The sequence below is a fragment of the Simochromis diagramma genome, unplaced genomic scaffold (genome assembly GCF_900408965.1).
Source record: "Simochromis diagramma unplaced genomic scaffold, fSimDia1.1 OVJJ01000603.1, whole genome shotgun sequence".
Taxonomy (NCBI): Eukaryota; Metazoa; Chordata; class Actinopteri; order Cichliformes; family Cichlidae; genus Simochromis; species Simochromis diagramma.
Genome location: NW_024387414.1, coordinates 15611978 through 15628825, shown reverse-complemented (window position 1 = coordinate 15628825; position 16848 = coordinate 15611978). Strand labels below are relative to the sequence as shown.

General features: G+C 39.1%; 1 protein-coding gene across 1 annotated transcript in view; it reads right to left on the bottom strand.

Moving 5' to 3' along the window:
- The window catches only part of spon1a (spondin 1a), a 59526-nt gene extending 49999 nt beyond the window's left edge, over positions 1 to 9527 (bottom strand). Inside the window, exons 1-3 of the mRNA XM_040011662.1 lie at positions 8859 to 9527; positions 7799 to 7905; positions 3357 to 3490 (exon numbers count right to left, since the gene is read on the bottom strand). Of these exons, the coding sequence (XP_039867596.1) occupies positions 3357 to 3490; positions 7799 to 7905; positions 8859 to 9090 (473 nt within the window). The 5' untranslated portion in view covers positions 9091 to 9527. The remainder of the gene's footprint in view (positions 1 to 3356; positions 3491 to 7798; positions 7906 to 8858) is intronic.
- Positions 9528 to 16848: the final 7321 nt, after the last annotated feature.

The following is a 16848-nucleotide window of genomic DNA, read 5'->3' as shown; positions in this document are numbered from 1 at the left end:
TTCCACATATCTCCAAGAGACAGACGAGCAAACTCTGCCTCACTGCTCACCCACTTTCCTGGACTGGCTAGACAATCAGGCCGAGTAATGCTTATTTAACATCCAATTTAAATTCTATCTTACTTTGCTGGATCCACACCACCGCCGATCCCAATCACCACAAAAGTGCACTGATTTGAATGTGTGTGTGTGTGTACGAGTGTCTGTCTCTGGGTAGTGTAAGTCTGAGAGATTAACAAAAAGAAAAAGGAAAGACAGTGAGAAAGAGAGAAGCAAAGGTAAAAAAAAAAAAAGGGGGGGGGGGAAGCAGCAGAAACTACTGTTTTAGGGCTACAACCAGCTCCTGCTACAACAAAAAGATGAAATTAATGAAGATCCATATTCTCAGTTGCAAGAAGAACTCAAAAGATGCCTAAACATAAATCCACTCCAAGACAAATGTATTTACATTTAATTTCTGTAGGACTGCTTCCAGTGCTCTCAAAGCATCCTTTATCTGTTGCGTCATCTAACTGATGGAGCTAAACACACTCTGACAGCTGCATGTGGTTGTGACATTCACCAGATCACTGATATACTCAGACAGCTCATCAAAACATACCACACTACTATCCATATAGCATGCCAGAGGGAAATTACAAATAAAACGCACCAACAAATGGAAAGAGACAAGATAGTAGCAGATTCAGTGGTGACAGCAACATATGGACTGAATTTAGTTATAGCTTCCGTGGAACCCAATCAGGTTGTGTGGAACTACAGTCTGATAATACCACTGTGACTAGAGTACTTTGTGTCACTAGATACTTATGGGTTTTTACAGTTTTATATTTATCGAGCCCTTTGTAGTCTCTTATGTTCTATTTCCAATCAAGGAATAATAATACACCAAAGTAATAATAGAGGACTAAGAAGAAAATCAAAACTTTCTCAGATTCTGACATTTTTTTAAACCTTTTTGGTGTCTAACTAGGTTTGAATTACGATGGCTAGTAGCAATTATTCCCTTAAGCTCAAGGGAATAAATAAATAAAAAACGTATTAAATGATTATTTCTCTCTTGAACACTGTAACACGTATATAGCAGCTTCTTATTTTAAGCAGCCACTTTCATTAATAACGGTCATTGTATTTGCTAATAGGCTCATAGCACTCTGCAAGGCCTATATATCTTTGCATCGCTTCTGTATACTATCATTTTTAGTTAAACAAGAGTGAGACACCAACAGAAACCCAGCAAAGGAAAGTTTGGTTTTGATTTGAGCTTATGAGAAGGCTAAAAATAAATGGTAAGATTTTTAAAATGAATGCTCTGAGTTCAGGAGGTAAATGAGCATCCTTGCCTAACCCTATCATCACGGATCAACCTTTGAGAAACCCAAACCACCAAGCTCAGACTTTCCATCTAAAAGACAGCAACTGCCCATCAATTATACTGTAGCAAACCACTCACGAGGAGCAGGATTTCCTGGTACATGTGAGTCAGTTTCTATGAGACAGACTTGTGCACACACTTGTAGGTTCATGACCAGATGTTTTTTATTTGTCTGCTTGTTTGTTTGTTTTTTTAAAGATGACATTTTACCAACAGCATTATTGAAAGGCAGCTACCTTCCCTGATATGGAGAAAATGAAAAGCAAATATTTACCCTATACCTGCATTGGTAATGAAACTTGTCTACTCTAAGCTAATCTAAGATAGGAAGGTATCTCACATTGTTATGTTGTTTTCTGCTGTTCAGTGATTATGCCGTATGTGCCTGTTTATGCACAAAAGTTTTACTGGAAGTTGTGCAATATAATAACCACCAGTGAACAGCAATGTATCTCCCTCTAAGAAGTTTTTTGTGCAGGGACTTTCACATAAAATTTTTACAGAGTTTCACTTTTTATATCAATAAGCCTGTACTAGGACAGTCGCTTCATTCGAGCAGAGTGGCATATGCAAAAACCTTGTCATCATTACTGCAGTCAGGGTGAAGAGCAGAGACAAATACCCACTGCCAGCCTGTAATTATGATTTTCACAGACATGTGTTCTGAACAGTAAGCTTCTTACTCTCTCCTTTCCGCATTGTCTATGTGCTGATAGTGCAGCGACATCTCTGCACTTTTAAGTATCTCTTTCAAGGCTGTGCACTCTGTCACACTTTAAACTGTTTCCTTTATCTATTAAGTACCAAATACAATTCAACCATTATCTCCCTGGCCTCTACTGGGAGAGCATACATATCGTTGAACGTGACCAGCCTTTTGAAAATTGGGATGACAACGTATAGCGAGGATGAAAACAAAAACAAAAGCAATTTTTAATGACTCCTTTGTAAATAAACAATGATAGATGTAGATCACACACCAGAGAAAGAACATACAAACAGTTAAATAATGCATTTATCAGAAGCCTTCGTGAACCGCACAGACCCTCAGTGCCTTTCCACTTCATGCACTCTCATTATTTCCCCGCAGTGAAGTACAGGATTAATAAATGGATTTCTGTCATGATGTGTCCTCAGCTTAACATGACTAGTCTTCTGTGTTCAAGTAAGCCCAGAGCACTTACAACAGCAAGAAATGAGTGGTGCATATCAGGTATAAAACTACTGAAGGTAATATTTAGTTTATCAAGCCAAATGAAAGGATTTAGTTAAAAAATTAAACTAAAGTCATTGCACTAAATCAATCTCTTTTAAAAATCCTAGTTCTAAATAATCTATATAAAATCGAAAAGCTACTTACTTGAGACTTGAGGCTAAATTTCACTTAGTATACTTGTATAAATATTAATTCATTAGATGTGGACTTGAAATTAAGAGAAAGCAAGACAGTTGGTAAAAAAATATCTTATTTAAATATCTGAAGATATTTATAAAGCTATATTAAATCAGGCAAAACACAGTAAGTACAGACAGTTACAGAGTGTCAGATTTGGATTCTGTTTGCGATGGTTGCGGTGTTGTGGGGGTGTGAGTGTAAGTGTGTACACACAGGAGAGAAAGCACACACTGTGCTGTTTATAAAGGTGCTCCTCTGCATTTTTTTAATTATTGCAAAGTTCCTTGTGACAATACAATAACCAAGCATTATGTCTGCCGGCCTCAACGGTGAGTTTCTTGTTCCGGGTACATATTTAAACTGCAGTTGGGACCAATTCTGCTTTGCAGCCTAAACGTGATCAGCCTAGCTTCAGCTTACATGAATCAGTTTCACATGAGTAATACATCTGGAGGATAACCTGCAATTACCCGTATTTTTGACAGAAGGCTGGATATGTAGACTAAATTTGACTATTGTTTTCATTGTTTGAGCTGAGGGCTTGACTCTGCTAAGCAGGCTGCCCAGCCGTTGCTGTATACATACTTGAGAAAAACACAACCGGAGCCACTAGGGGGTGCAGTCCAAAACACCTGGATACTGGTCCTTCTGCGAGGAGTGCTCTCTGTCACTGCAGGGGGGCAGTTGGTCATAAACTGTGTTTCCTCTTCATCAATTATCTGTAAAGCATCGACACACAAACACACAAAGAGATCAGTAATGAGTATAAATGCATAGACAAGATGTGACCGAAAAAAAACTGGAAACACTTGCAGGTAATTTTCTTCTCTTGATGCTGGATCGCACAGATACATTTTGTCGTATCATGATCTCACAAACATAATTAACAGCTGAACTGAGATTAAACACACTTTTTTTGTAAACATCAGTCAACTCAGTGAATCGTGTTAGTCTTACACCATCAGTTATCTGGTCTTTAAACACGCTTTAGTTATTAGAGAACACATTCCCAGCTTTAATAGTTACTGTAATGAGTTTAACAGCATGTTGGCTGAGTGGTTACTGTTGTTGAGGGTCCGTGGTTTAAACCTGTGCTAGATGTTGGCCCAAGACTCTCTTAAAAATAGGTTTTTAATCTTGGGGACTTTGCATTTTTAGATAAATACATAGATAGCCTTTGTGGGTTCCATGATAGCGTCAAAACACAAAAAAGGAGCAAAACCTTCTTCCACAGAGGAGATATTAAAAGATATTTAAGGACAAGCTACAGATATCATGGAAAAATGCTCTAAGGCTGACGTGTTTGGATTAAAGAGAAAAGGAACACTTAAAAAACATAGACATGCTCAAAGCTATCCCCCAAGGGTGGTAATGTGGGAGCTTAACGGCTTGATATACATGTCTGATGTGCCTAAACAATTTTTGTTCTCTTACAACAGGACAAATCGTGGCTACAAACTATGCAAGAGCTATTTATAGAAGATGTTGTGAGCAGGTATGCTGTTTATAATAAAGTGGCATCAGGATGCCAAACCTACCGACTGTGCTGCATATTTATATATTTTCTGGTAAACAGAAGCAGTAGAACAATCTATTTTACTGAGCGGAGAGATGCTTGTGGCAGTTGAAACGAATCAGCAGTTTTGGTTAAAGTAATAAGCTATTGAAGGCTCCACCACCGGGGGGGCTTCTCCTCCCTGAATAGAGGGGGTCACTATCTATCATGTCAGCCAAGCTCATGTTGGCTCGCCTGGCTGTACGACTAGCAGGCAAATGTTGGCCACTGCAAGTCTCAACCTTGATTCTAGAATTTTTTCTGGCATCAAAGCACAGTGTGAACATCCCTGTGGGTAAGCCAACCGAGCTCATAAAAGCTATGCACACCAGGTGAGGTTTCTTGGCCGAAGCAGAGGCACTGCATGACGTGGGGCACAGGCAGGATGCAGTCACTTTAGCTTTCGCTTCTGATGTCTTCAGGTCATTAAAAAAAGTCCCCAAACTTGAATTAGGCTGAAGAGTCCAAATCCGTGCTCCCCTCTTTACTCAGCTCCACACCTGAGATATTAAGCACCTGAATGATTTTAACTGTGGGACAGAAAATTAGTTGAGTTGGCTGCATGAGAGAGCACAACCGCTGAGACCAAGGATCTGTTTGATAGGAAGTGACATCCGGGCAGTAAAGGCAAGGAACTTTCTCACTCCATAAAGCTGTCAGCAGAGAATTTCCTTTGTCATGCCACGTTATGAATGAGTTCCCTTTGAAATTGTGTGTGAGAGAGTGTGTTAAGAGTTAGACGGAGAGTGAGAAGGGGAGCTTTGTGTGTGTGCATGCCATCCATGTGTATGCAGCCGATCGTGATCTGAAAGATTACACACCCCCTCCCCTCCATGTTCCCATGGTTTCTAACAGGCATTCTGGGCTTCCCTGAATGGACTACACCACATGTTAAAAGCAGAGAAGTCACATGGGACTGCATTGAACACCATCTGCAAAAAGAAGCGACTAATTTGCAGCAAGACAACCTATGATCCTGTTTTTTTACTCCCTCGTTTTCAGATCTTCTGACAATGGCTTGACAATGGCTGTTAGGAAAACTAACAAAACGGGACATTCCACTGGAAGACTCGAGTTGCGTTTTCTGAGTTTATGCAAGAGTTTTGTGTCAAAGAAAGTGCTTGGTTCTATGCTATGCCCTGGTCAGAGCCAAACATCATTCAGCAACAATCTAAAATAACATAGGGGCTGCAGAAAAGTAGCTGCAAATGGCACAATGCGCCACAGAAATTTCAAAACACATCCTGACAATTCCAGCCCACATATAGCCACACAGCCACATGACAATTTGCCTTTTCTTGTCCTATTATCTCACCCTGCTGAGAAGTAATGTCTCATCAGACATCGCCAGCGTTCCCTGCTGGTTTACACTCTTGCCAAAAAAACACACATAGACACACAGTGGCAGCTGACCTCCCCAGAGAGCTCAATAAAAGTGCTTTTCATCAAGTCGGGAGCTGTCCTAAGACGGCTGAGATGGGGCACACCAGCAGATTTCAAATGAGCTGTATGTTAAATAAAGCCTAAAGCCTCTGTTGCAGCTTCCTTTTTTTCTTTCTTTTCCTTCAATTCCTTGGGGCTGGTCCACCCAGAGCTCTTTCACAAAGGAGCAATAGTGTGTCTGTGCGCGCGTATGTGTATATAGGTTTCTGACATAAGAGACGTAAAGTATGAAAGACTGACTGAGCAGGTGATGATAGAGACATATCTCTTTAGACAGCAGTTTATTTTTACTGCTCTGTCACAGACTACTTGGAAAGACAGGTGATCATCTGCAGCCGTGAAAGAGACCTTAAACTTCTAAAAAACCCGGCAGGAGTCCAATCAAAAGCAGCAGGTCACAGTACTGACACATCTGCTCTTTTTACTTCTAAAGCGAACATCTAAAAGGCAATGATCAAACATCTATCCATTTTATCTATTATTCTCTGTCCACTCAGCACCCATTCATGTGTTGAGCGATGTAAGTGTCATTTAAATGATGCAGTCTCTCCTATATTAACTCCTGACTTTTAGCGCCCCGTCACTCCAAGCCACACTCCGCCATATGGCTGAGGGACGCACTCGAGGCTGGCATTAAAGAAAAACGTCATGAAATCAACTGCAACAACAAATACGAGAGAAAAAAAACCTTGGTGGTGTTGATGCTGGGTAATGAGTTGTGAGGTGCAGACAGGACAAAAACAACGTGTTCCTGTCTTTATGTCCTGTCATAATCAAGGCTTAGGTTCACAAAGAGTGCCACAGCATTGCAGTAACTGTGATCAGAGCAGCCTGTGCACTGCTGTGTGAACCTCTCTTTGAACCGTAAAGGTTTAGTAAAATAGCGGGTTTTTATGTAAGAAACAGTTAGAATGAACACGTTTGCAGGAGGCTAAACAGGAGAAAGCCAGACATGCTGTTAAAAGTTCTCAGCAGGAATATGGATTTGGCTATGACTAAGACTGAAATGGGTTTTTCTTTATTATTATAGTATATTAATGTGATATAATGGCTTTATTATACGCCTTATTAACTATAATCTAGGATTTTTATGAAATATTTATGAAGCTAAAATCAGTTATTTTCTTGCTGAGTTCTTTCCAAATCCTTTGTGTCATCTTATGCAACCTTTAAATCCTAGACATTTTTTAAACTGCCATCCTAACTGTACACACACGCGCACACACACACACACACACACACACACAAACCTGATAAGGATAAGCAGAATAGAATGGATGGATGGATAAATTTTATCACCTTATAGTGTAGTTCCTTTGTATAGTATGAAGTAACACAGACTGCATACAAATTATTAGAAATACACATGAAATTTCATTAACTATTGTGTCTTTTCCCTACCACTTGTCTGATCACGCTGCATTACAATTACACAGTCCTCACATATTTGGCCATTATCACATGTGCATAGCAGCACCAGTTGCCTTCTCTTTTTGTCTTTCACACTCTTGGCCCCTCTCTGTTCTCTTCCTCCTCCCTACAGTACTCCAGCTGGACCTTCTTGTATAAAAGGTTAATTACCCTCTCATCTACTTTGTTGTACAGTACCTACATACATGCCTACTTTTTGAATAGATGGCTTCTCAAACTCCACACACACCTTCCAGCAGCCAAAGCAAAGCATAGCTCAAGGGAAGATGTGCTGAGAGTAGGCTCCTTTCACATGCTATATCAAGCCTTTTAGAGGAGGTGAGGTGAGAATAATCACACTTTGACACATGTGAAGACAGGAGGGCTGTCTAAGGAAAATATCTGTCTCTCCACTCATGTCATGCACAGTTGTTATGCTAGATGAAGGATGGTATGAAGAGTGCAGGCGTGGCGAAATATACTGGCTAGTATTAATTTAAAATTTGCTGTGTCCCAATTTAAAAAATAAACATGTTAGACAAAAAAGGGGATGGGTTATTAATCAGTAAGAAATTTCTAATCCATAACACACAGCCATATGTGTTGGCTGTTACCATACCTGAAAATTCCCAGCATAGTCCTCGTCTTTGTCACCTTCTGCACCATCCTTCATGGCAATAAGGGTGAACCCTCTGAAGTAGGAGGGGCTGGCTGCAGTCACAGTCACTACATGGAAACAAAAAAATATTAGAAGACAACATCACCTGACAGGGAGCAGCTTAACTACAGTCCTTCTTCCAAATACCTGATTAAAGTGGGTTAAAATACCTGCTTGAGTAGTGTTGTATGTATAAATAATACTATATATTTTAAGCTCAAATATATAAAGGACAAGCTAAAGTTAATGTAATTTGCACATTGCCTTTCTCAGATTGTCAAATTACCCAGATTATGTTTAGGATGGAATTTCTGCCCATTTTTACAATCAGTCACAACATCAAAGAACGTTGAGTTACTGCAGAAAACTGTAGTTGCTGTACTCGGCAACTTAATTGGTGTCTTTAGATATTAACAAATACTGATTTAAACTGAAGCTAAATCATTCAAACATTTAAAATAATTCAGTTGTCATTTTGATTGCTAAACAAAAAGTAGTTGGAATTAAAGCAGGCAGCAATGATCCAACTGCAGCGCAACACATTGTCGGAACCAGAAGGGCAGGAGACTAGAAATCACAGAGCAGATGGCACATGCCCATTTACTGCACCCAAAAACTTTCCTTTTAGAAAAAGAGAGAGAGAGAGAAATCCGGGGCTGGCTTTCAAGAAACTTGTTAAGTATGGAACACAACACCAAAAGCACGCAAGAGTTCATAGAGGGATTTATCTTTCTCAGAAAAAGCCTTCTTAAAATTTTGATCATACAAAACTATTTGAGGCACTCTATTTGCTCACAGATGTTCAAATCAGATTTAAAATGATCTCTCGTTAATCTTTTAGTAGTTAAAATACACGTCTGCTTATTGCGATTGTGCGTAATCATCTTAGCGCTCGCCCCGCACCAAAAGTAGATTGTGCAGAAACTTATCTTAAGTTTGCATAGTCTGCTGACTGTGGCTTAGAGGCAATGCACAGGCACAATGGAAAGCAGCGTACTACGCGTATATCGCTAACACCAACCTCTGTATGTGCTCCCTGGGTGATAGCTCTCCGGGTCTCCTTCTACCCGGAGCCGAAACTCGCTGTTGCCCTCTTTCCTATTGCTCTGAGCCCGTAATACCCGACTACAATACCCGTCCGCCTTCCCGCCTCTGTCAGAAGGCTCCTCGGTGAATGCAAACGTATTGCACGCCGCGGTGGAGATGAAGCAAAGCAGGAGCACAAAGCGTGGATGTAGTCCGGTTGCTGTCATTTTGCAGATTTGCGACAGCCAAGTTAATGCGCGGAGCTGAAAGAAATCTTGTCAGAAGAAGAACTGACGTTTGCTTCAGCTTCTCCTTAACGTCAAACCAAGTTGCCAACTGCTGAAGTACACTTCTGCTGTGCTAGGAGGACAGCTCCATCCCGGAGTGAACCGGAGAGAGGAGAAGTGAAGACTGACTGGGATGTGCTCTGCGCTCGCTCTACAAGAACGGCACACCGCGTGAAGCTGGTTAAAGTGAACAGGGTAGCAGGGGTCCGGGGGGAAAGCCAAGCGCAGAATGAGCGCTGTGTAGCTGTCTCCAGGGGCACAGCTATTTACAAACCGAGTGAGTGATGAACGCAAAACAAGAGAAAAAAAAACAAATTCTTGCCAATGAACGTTTACGCAGAGGAAACGCATTTAACATAGTTGGACTGAACTCTCGTGCGACGACTGCGTGTGTGCGTGTGGCATCACTTAAGTGTCTTAAGAAAGACATGTGCACCGTGACACAGACAAAGGAAATAACAAAGCATGCTTCATGGTTGTCAAGGTGACTAATTTGGAAAGAAAGAAAGAAAAACTTTAGTCACAAATAGCTTCTCTGTAATTGCATTGCTCTCTATTTTCTTGCAACACAAAAGTTAAATGATAAAAATTATAATGTTTGTACGTTTGCCTTTTTTAATGCTTGGGACAAAATCCCACACTGTCATTATAAGCAAAACAAGAATAGATATAGATCTTTTCAGCACTTCTCTATTGATCCCCCAGTAACATCTGAAAAACATTCACCAAGCAGAAGCAAACCAGCTGTAGTGCCGTAACCTGTTAGCTCCACATACAGACAAGTGGACAACGATTAATTTTTGATAGCAGGACAGAGTGGCCCTACATACTTACTACATAGATACATAAATATGTAAAACCCATGGAGCTGTCTGTTGAGATGGCAGTTGGTCATTTGGTTTGGCCACCATTTGGTACAGACTAGTCATTTAGTGTTTTGCTCAAACCCACCACGACAATATTTTTAATTAATTACACAACAGCAAAATGTTCCTACACAAAATTGTAGTGCTTTACATATCCAGTTTTCTTGCAATTCTTAGGATAAAGTACATTGGACTACAGGTTTGTATTGAATACCAGACTGATTTGTTAATTTTGATTGAAACTCAGCTGTTTCTTTTGTCTGTATTCTTTTATTTTTATTTGCTATATCCATACTCCTTCTCACTTTTTACACTTTTAGTTCAAATTTATAAGCTTAAAGTCAGTGCAGAACTGCTATCATAATCATGAGTGTGCCCAGATGCTCTCCTTCAGGGAAATTGTGTTTTTCACTAACATTTATTTTAAAATATTTATGAAGCATTGATCTGCTAGTTTCATTTACAGGTATTGTTCTATTGATTTATTGGTTAAGCATTTAATACCTCCGAAAACAAATCCTCAACCTCAGTAGCAGAAGCGCTTTAGTGCTTTAGTTCTGGGTTTTCTCTGCCATTTCCTGAAGAAAAACAGAAAGAAAGAAACACTGAAATGAGTGCTAGTCTGAAAAACATAGACACATAGCTTATATTTTTTTAATCCATCTTGTGGGTTGTTGTATTTTGACCTCATGTGTCTCAATAACAGGCTGAGAAATAAAATATTTTCTTCTGATCACTTACTGCCTCCGTCTCTTGTTATCTTCTTCACCTTCTTTTCTGCCCTTTTTGCTCCTGTGCCTTTTTTTCATCCAAAGCATATCTGTTTCAGGCAGTTGTCTCACTACAGTTCTCAGGCTTTGAAATAAAAACATGACAATGACACCACTGGATGATAAAAAGTGAAGACTTGATGTAATCCCTCTGTTTCTTTGCTTCTTAATCTTTCTCGGGTGGTATAGGCTATATTTTATCATTTGTGACATTTTTCTTGCAACACCCCAGAGTTTATTTTAGACTTCAGAGGGGTCAGCAGGCATGTAATGGGCATGCAACCGTTTCTGATAGGCACTGACAAATGGAGAGTGGCTATGCTCTGTGCATTTACTGCTGTGTTGATGGATGGATGATGGGGAAGGAAAGGAACAGAGTTTAGATAGCAGAACAGTAAACCAGCAGGTGTGATGAAAGCATTTTGTCTCGTTGCCCTGCTGAGCAGAATGTCTTCCTTACTTTCAGAGCCAAGGTTATTCACTGCCTTTTACAAAATATAATGTGGATGAGAACACGATTTGCACAATCATTACATCCCATCTGTTCATGCAATTCAAATCTTTGCACTTGGCACACAAATGTACAGTAGTTTGCAAAGGTCTTGAGTCGCCCCTAATTTCTTTATATTTTGCTAAGAATATTGAAAATAGGTAAACATCTGCAAACATACATAAAAATATAGTATATAAGGCAAAGACATTGTTTTTTACAATTCCAGTGAGCTTGAAAAACAATATTTTGTATGACCACCTTTGTTCTTCAACATATCTTGAACTCTCTTAGGCAAGGGTTCTTTTATTATATTTAAGTAGTCTTCAGGAATAGTTTGTCGGAATTCTTGAAGGACATTCAAAGCTCTTCTTTGGATGTTGGCTGGCTTTTATTCTGCTCTCTGTCAAGATAATCCTATCCTATATGATCCTATGATGCTTCAGTAATATTTAGATGCGGGCTTTGGGGAGACCAGCCCATGAATGACAGTGTTCTATTGTGTGTTTTTCTGTTCAGATATACTTTTGCTGCAGTATGTTTGGGATCACTGTCATGCTGAAAAATAAAGCAGTTACCAATCAGATGCTTTATAGATGGTATTGCATGATATCACATGAGATACTTTACTAATGTTTATGATTCTATCAATTTTGACAAGATCCCCAAAGGCACGGTGAATCACCCCAAGCCATGACTAAGCCTCTACTGTGTTTTACAGATGGCTGTAAACACAATTTTTTGGATTCATTACTCTGTATAACCCCTTTTCACAGGTACTTCTTGTGTAATATCTCTGCCTTTTCTCCCTGCTTGCTTTCCTTAAGAATGGGGTATTGACAGGCACTCTTCCACTGAGATCATTTCCAATGTGGCTTCAATGGACAATAGATGGATCAACTGAAGGGCCAGACATCGGCGTAACTTTGTGCTGAACATTGGGGGGGGGGGGGTCAAGATCTCTGTCTGAATAAATAAATACATCTGGGTAAATTCCCAGATGATTAAACATGCAACTATTTTGCTGGTAATACCTGAAATGAGTAAAGAAAACCAACAGCGTATTTATGCAAGATAATTTATCATTTTATTGGGGGGGGGTTGTATTGGTCGGTCTGATTATTGGGGGGGGGGGGGGGGGTCATAACCCCCCTAACCCCCCTGGATATTACTCCCCTGGGGCCAGATGCATCTCTCAGGTCTTTGCTGGATTTGTTGTCCTATTCCTTAAAAATAAAAATTTCAGATACTATTTATTTGCTATAGATAGTTTCTTTTAGACTTTTAGTCTTTTTTAGTTTCCTCTACTAGCTATGAGAATCACCTTGTTGGGGAAAAATACTATTTCATACCTGCTAAATTGTGTTATCATTCTATAGATTCTGTAGAAATTGGAACAAATAATGTGCTTTTGTGACAGACTGATAGTAACAAAGTATACTGTATTGTGAATGCAAAATGCAAAAAGAAAAAAAAAACACAATCAATTGTGAGTCAACAAAGAGTCTGGACTTGTTGAATATGGATTTCTATATAGGTGACTTTTTTTTTTGATTTGCAGTCTGGCTTTTCTAGTCTCTGAAGCAAATCTCTTTGTATTTTTGTTTTATAAAGTACATGTAGCTTTTAACCAGACCAGGGATGTTATGCCTTAAATAACCACACGAGTTAATAGAAGCCGAGTGATGAAATTGAATGAGTAATGAACTGTCAGCCCTTCAGCAGTTATTCTTTAGTTGCCCTTGAGTGGGACACTTAGCCACAAAAAGCTTCAAGGGAGCCAGTCATTCAAAAGCAACAGCAGGAAACCATGAATGTGCTACTAGCAAGTTACTAACAGGTATGTCGGTGTGCAACTAGTGATGCAAAATATAGAAATGTTGAAAACGGCCTTTGTTTTTGGTAGCAATTTTTGGACAAGAACAGATGTCATTACTTTTTCTTGTATTACTAAATTTGTGTTCAGTTGGATGGCACAAAAGTAAATGAAATAACACAACATTTGTCTAGTCTACATGTTGGATGGACAGAACTATGTGAAGAGAAATGTAAAAAAACAAATAATTTTGACTGAGCACAGTTGTGTACATGATTTATTGGAAAGGCCTAATATGGGCAAAAAAGAAAGGGGATAGTTTTTAAGGATTCATGACTTCAAGTTAAAATCATTCGATCTGTTGAACAGAACACATGTGGCGTGTGGATGTGGTGTTATCAGCACACAAGAGTGTTGCTGTTGGTCTAGACACCCACTGCGTGGTTTCCTCTAAAGTGACGCCATGGTCTGCTGGTTGCTTGTGAAGTGGTTTCATCAACTGCCACATCTAAGGCATCAAATCTTAGGACAGTTTTCTAACAGCTGGTCTGAAAAAAACAGATCCTATCTTTTCTGGCTGTCATTTAAAGCTGCCATTTTGGTTTATCTATTTTTTTTCCCTTTTTTTTTGACATACAAGAATTTTTTTTACTTGGGCAATATGTAAGGTATTTGTCATTTTTCAAGTCCATAGGAAAACAAGCCTACCACTCATTTCCACTATGGCATCAGTAAACACTTTCATCGGTTTATAGTCTTAAACACCCTTTAATTCAATTTAATTCAATAGTTTCTAGTTATTGCAATAAGGTAAGTCCACTAGCTGCTTGTAATAGCTTTACTTTTCACATTTCCCCAAAAATTATCAAATATTCTTCTGTGCCCCTTTGAGTTTCTTTTTTTTTTCATTCCATGTCTGCTTGTGTAGGTGAAAAATTCAAGATACTGCTCACGAATTTAAGGAAGAGTGTGGTGATATAAGTGCCGTCTATCATCACGGGCGAAATCTCATTATTATCCTCTTTCTCCACACACCTCTTATTTTCTCTACCGCAGCACAAGCCCTTGAAAAAAAAAATCCCCTGTGCTTTGTTGTTTTCTAAGAGGAATAGAGGTCAAGAGGGAAAATGAAATTAGGCTCTCATTTGAACATGGTGGAGCAGGAGAGTGTGCTCATTAAACAGCCAAACCCCCTGCTGCAAAGTCATTAAGGCCATATTTACCATGCAACAGCAGTATGTGCAGAAAACCTAAGATTTACCATGTTGTTTCCACTTAATTTGAAGGAGAAAAAGAGGTAGCTACAGAATAATGCTAGAAAAGAGAAGGAAAACAAATATGAAAGTCAAAAAATTGTATCATTAAATGTTGATTATAGTAATAGATATACAGTTCAGACATTATTACTGTGTACATCGAGTTGAGAGGCAGAGGCATTCACATAGAAATGACCCCTTGATGTACAGTAGTATGCATAACGACTGCAACTGTAATGTCACTCAGCTCAGTTCAGCAACCTTGGTCTGGAGATAGAGTTAATGTCTTTATTTTCACCATGGCTTCATGCATTCAGACCCCCATCTACAGCTATGGAGGTAATGCATTTTGATGTCCCTCTAAAAGCCTGAGTGAAACATGTGCTGTTGGGAGACCAGCAAGCGTACAGGAGCTATCACAAATGATTACAGTCAGCCAGAGGGTGACGGGGACCGCCAGGTGCTGGGGCTTGTTGAAGCATTACTTATTGAATCCTGTCTTTAACGCTAAGGAGACTCAGGCCATATCTAAAAGGCTTCGAGGAAATCACACAAAATGTCAGAAACTATTACATGTCAGCTTCTGAAACACGAATACCTTGGCCAAAGTTTGCCACAAGTTATATACAGGAGCTGTTGAAGACTTGTTGACTGGGGACCTAGCATAAATGTCTTTGGACAATCCCCAAAAGTTCATTGTGTTCATCTGGACATAGTGTTTTCAGTTTAAGAAATGTTTCGATATTTTTACAGGTGATTTACCAAAGCGGATCTAAAAAAGCTAAACACAGGCACAGTCAGTTAATTTCAAAATCAAGCACAAAAAATAAGACTTTTTTTTTCTACATTAACTATCACTACAATTAGTACTAAACTTCACACTGCAAACCTTAGGAAATTATGTCACATGCTTCCTTTACATATTATTCTTCTTATATTTTGCACCTTCAGAAATGAACTCCCAGAAATACCAGTATATACCTACAAGACTGTCAGTCACAAAAATCTCTGAATTTCCACCTCTTACACACAATCTTGTCACTTTGTTCTCTTTGCACTTTATTAATGCCAAAATCAAGTTTACACTGGTACAATACATTACTAAATCTGGCCCAAACCCTCCTAAACAGAATATGACCAATATGAGGACAGATTTCAATATTATAAACTCAGTCTCAGGCAGCCTGAATCTACAGAGAACCTTTTTCATTTACTCCAAGATGCTCAGAGCAATGTTCAGTAAAAAGCAAAACAAAAACAAAAAAAAAAAACCCACACACACAAATAAAGGTGCTTCATTCAATTCAGTTCACTTCAGTTTAATTAAGTTTTATTTACATAATGTTAAATCACAACATCATTCATCTGCTGCGGTTTTCATTGCTAATCATATCCGGTTATCAGTATGAGAGAAAAGTTGAATCATATCTTTGATGACACCACCCATTCTAACCTTGTGTTACCTGACTGTAAATAAGTTCAAACCAGGATTTACAATTAATCATAGCACAAAAACAACATTAGTAAAAGTAACTAATGATCTTCTCCCGGCCTCTGACAGTGCGCTCATCTTTCTGCTTGTATTGCTAGACCTCATTGAGGCATTTGAGTCAAGACCAGAATACAATGTTGATATCAAAGAAAATGCCCTGCATTAGTTTGAATTGTATCTATCTAAAAGATTACAATTAATATATTTAAATTGGAAATCTTCGTACAAGAATGTTATCCATGGATTTAAAAGAGTTCTGTGCTCAGATCAATACTTATGATGCAGATGATACCCAGTTAAATTTATGTATCAATTTGCTGATATACAGACACATATACATACATACATACATACATACATACATACATATATATATATATATATATATATATATATATGAATGTGCAGGCTGGTAACTGCAAATTCAGGTGGGAAGGTAAGCCTCTGAGAAAGGTCTTCACTCGTTTCCCAATCCCTGGATGTATTCAGCTGGCCTGAGTTCGGAGGTGTAACGTTGGTCTGTTCTTTCCCCCCTTCCCAAATAAAAGATGTTACTGGAAGGTGATCTAGGCATTTAGGGGGATGACATTAACTGACATTCTTTTGTTCTCTAGTATTCAGGTCAAGCACCTTAGTACTTGGTTATGGTGTCAAGTGTATCTTCCTTTGATTAAACTATTCTTAAAACACAGAGGGATGTGTTTGAATGTAGCTGGAGTGGCACAATGGTGATAGGCTTGATCCTCACCACTCGAGCAATCTAAATTTGTTGTAAAGGCCAACACATTATAGGTAGCTCTGACAGTGAAGCAGTCTGTTTTCATATTCCACAGCTTGCTCCATTTGACTTTTTGCCACTCTGTGCCACATCACCTCATCTGGCAGCCTTCTTGGGAGGCTGCCATGGTACATCTGACTGCTTCCCCTAGGCCAATATTTTCCCAATTTTTTTTAGGGGACCCACTTTTTAAAAAGGAAAAATGCAGTCTAACTAAGGGAGGATTCAGG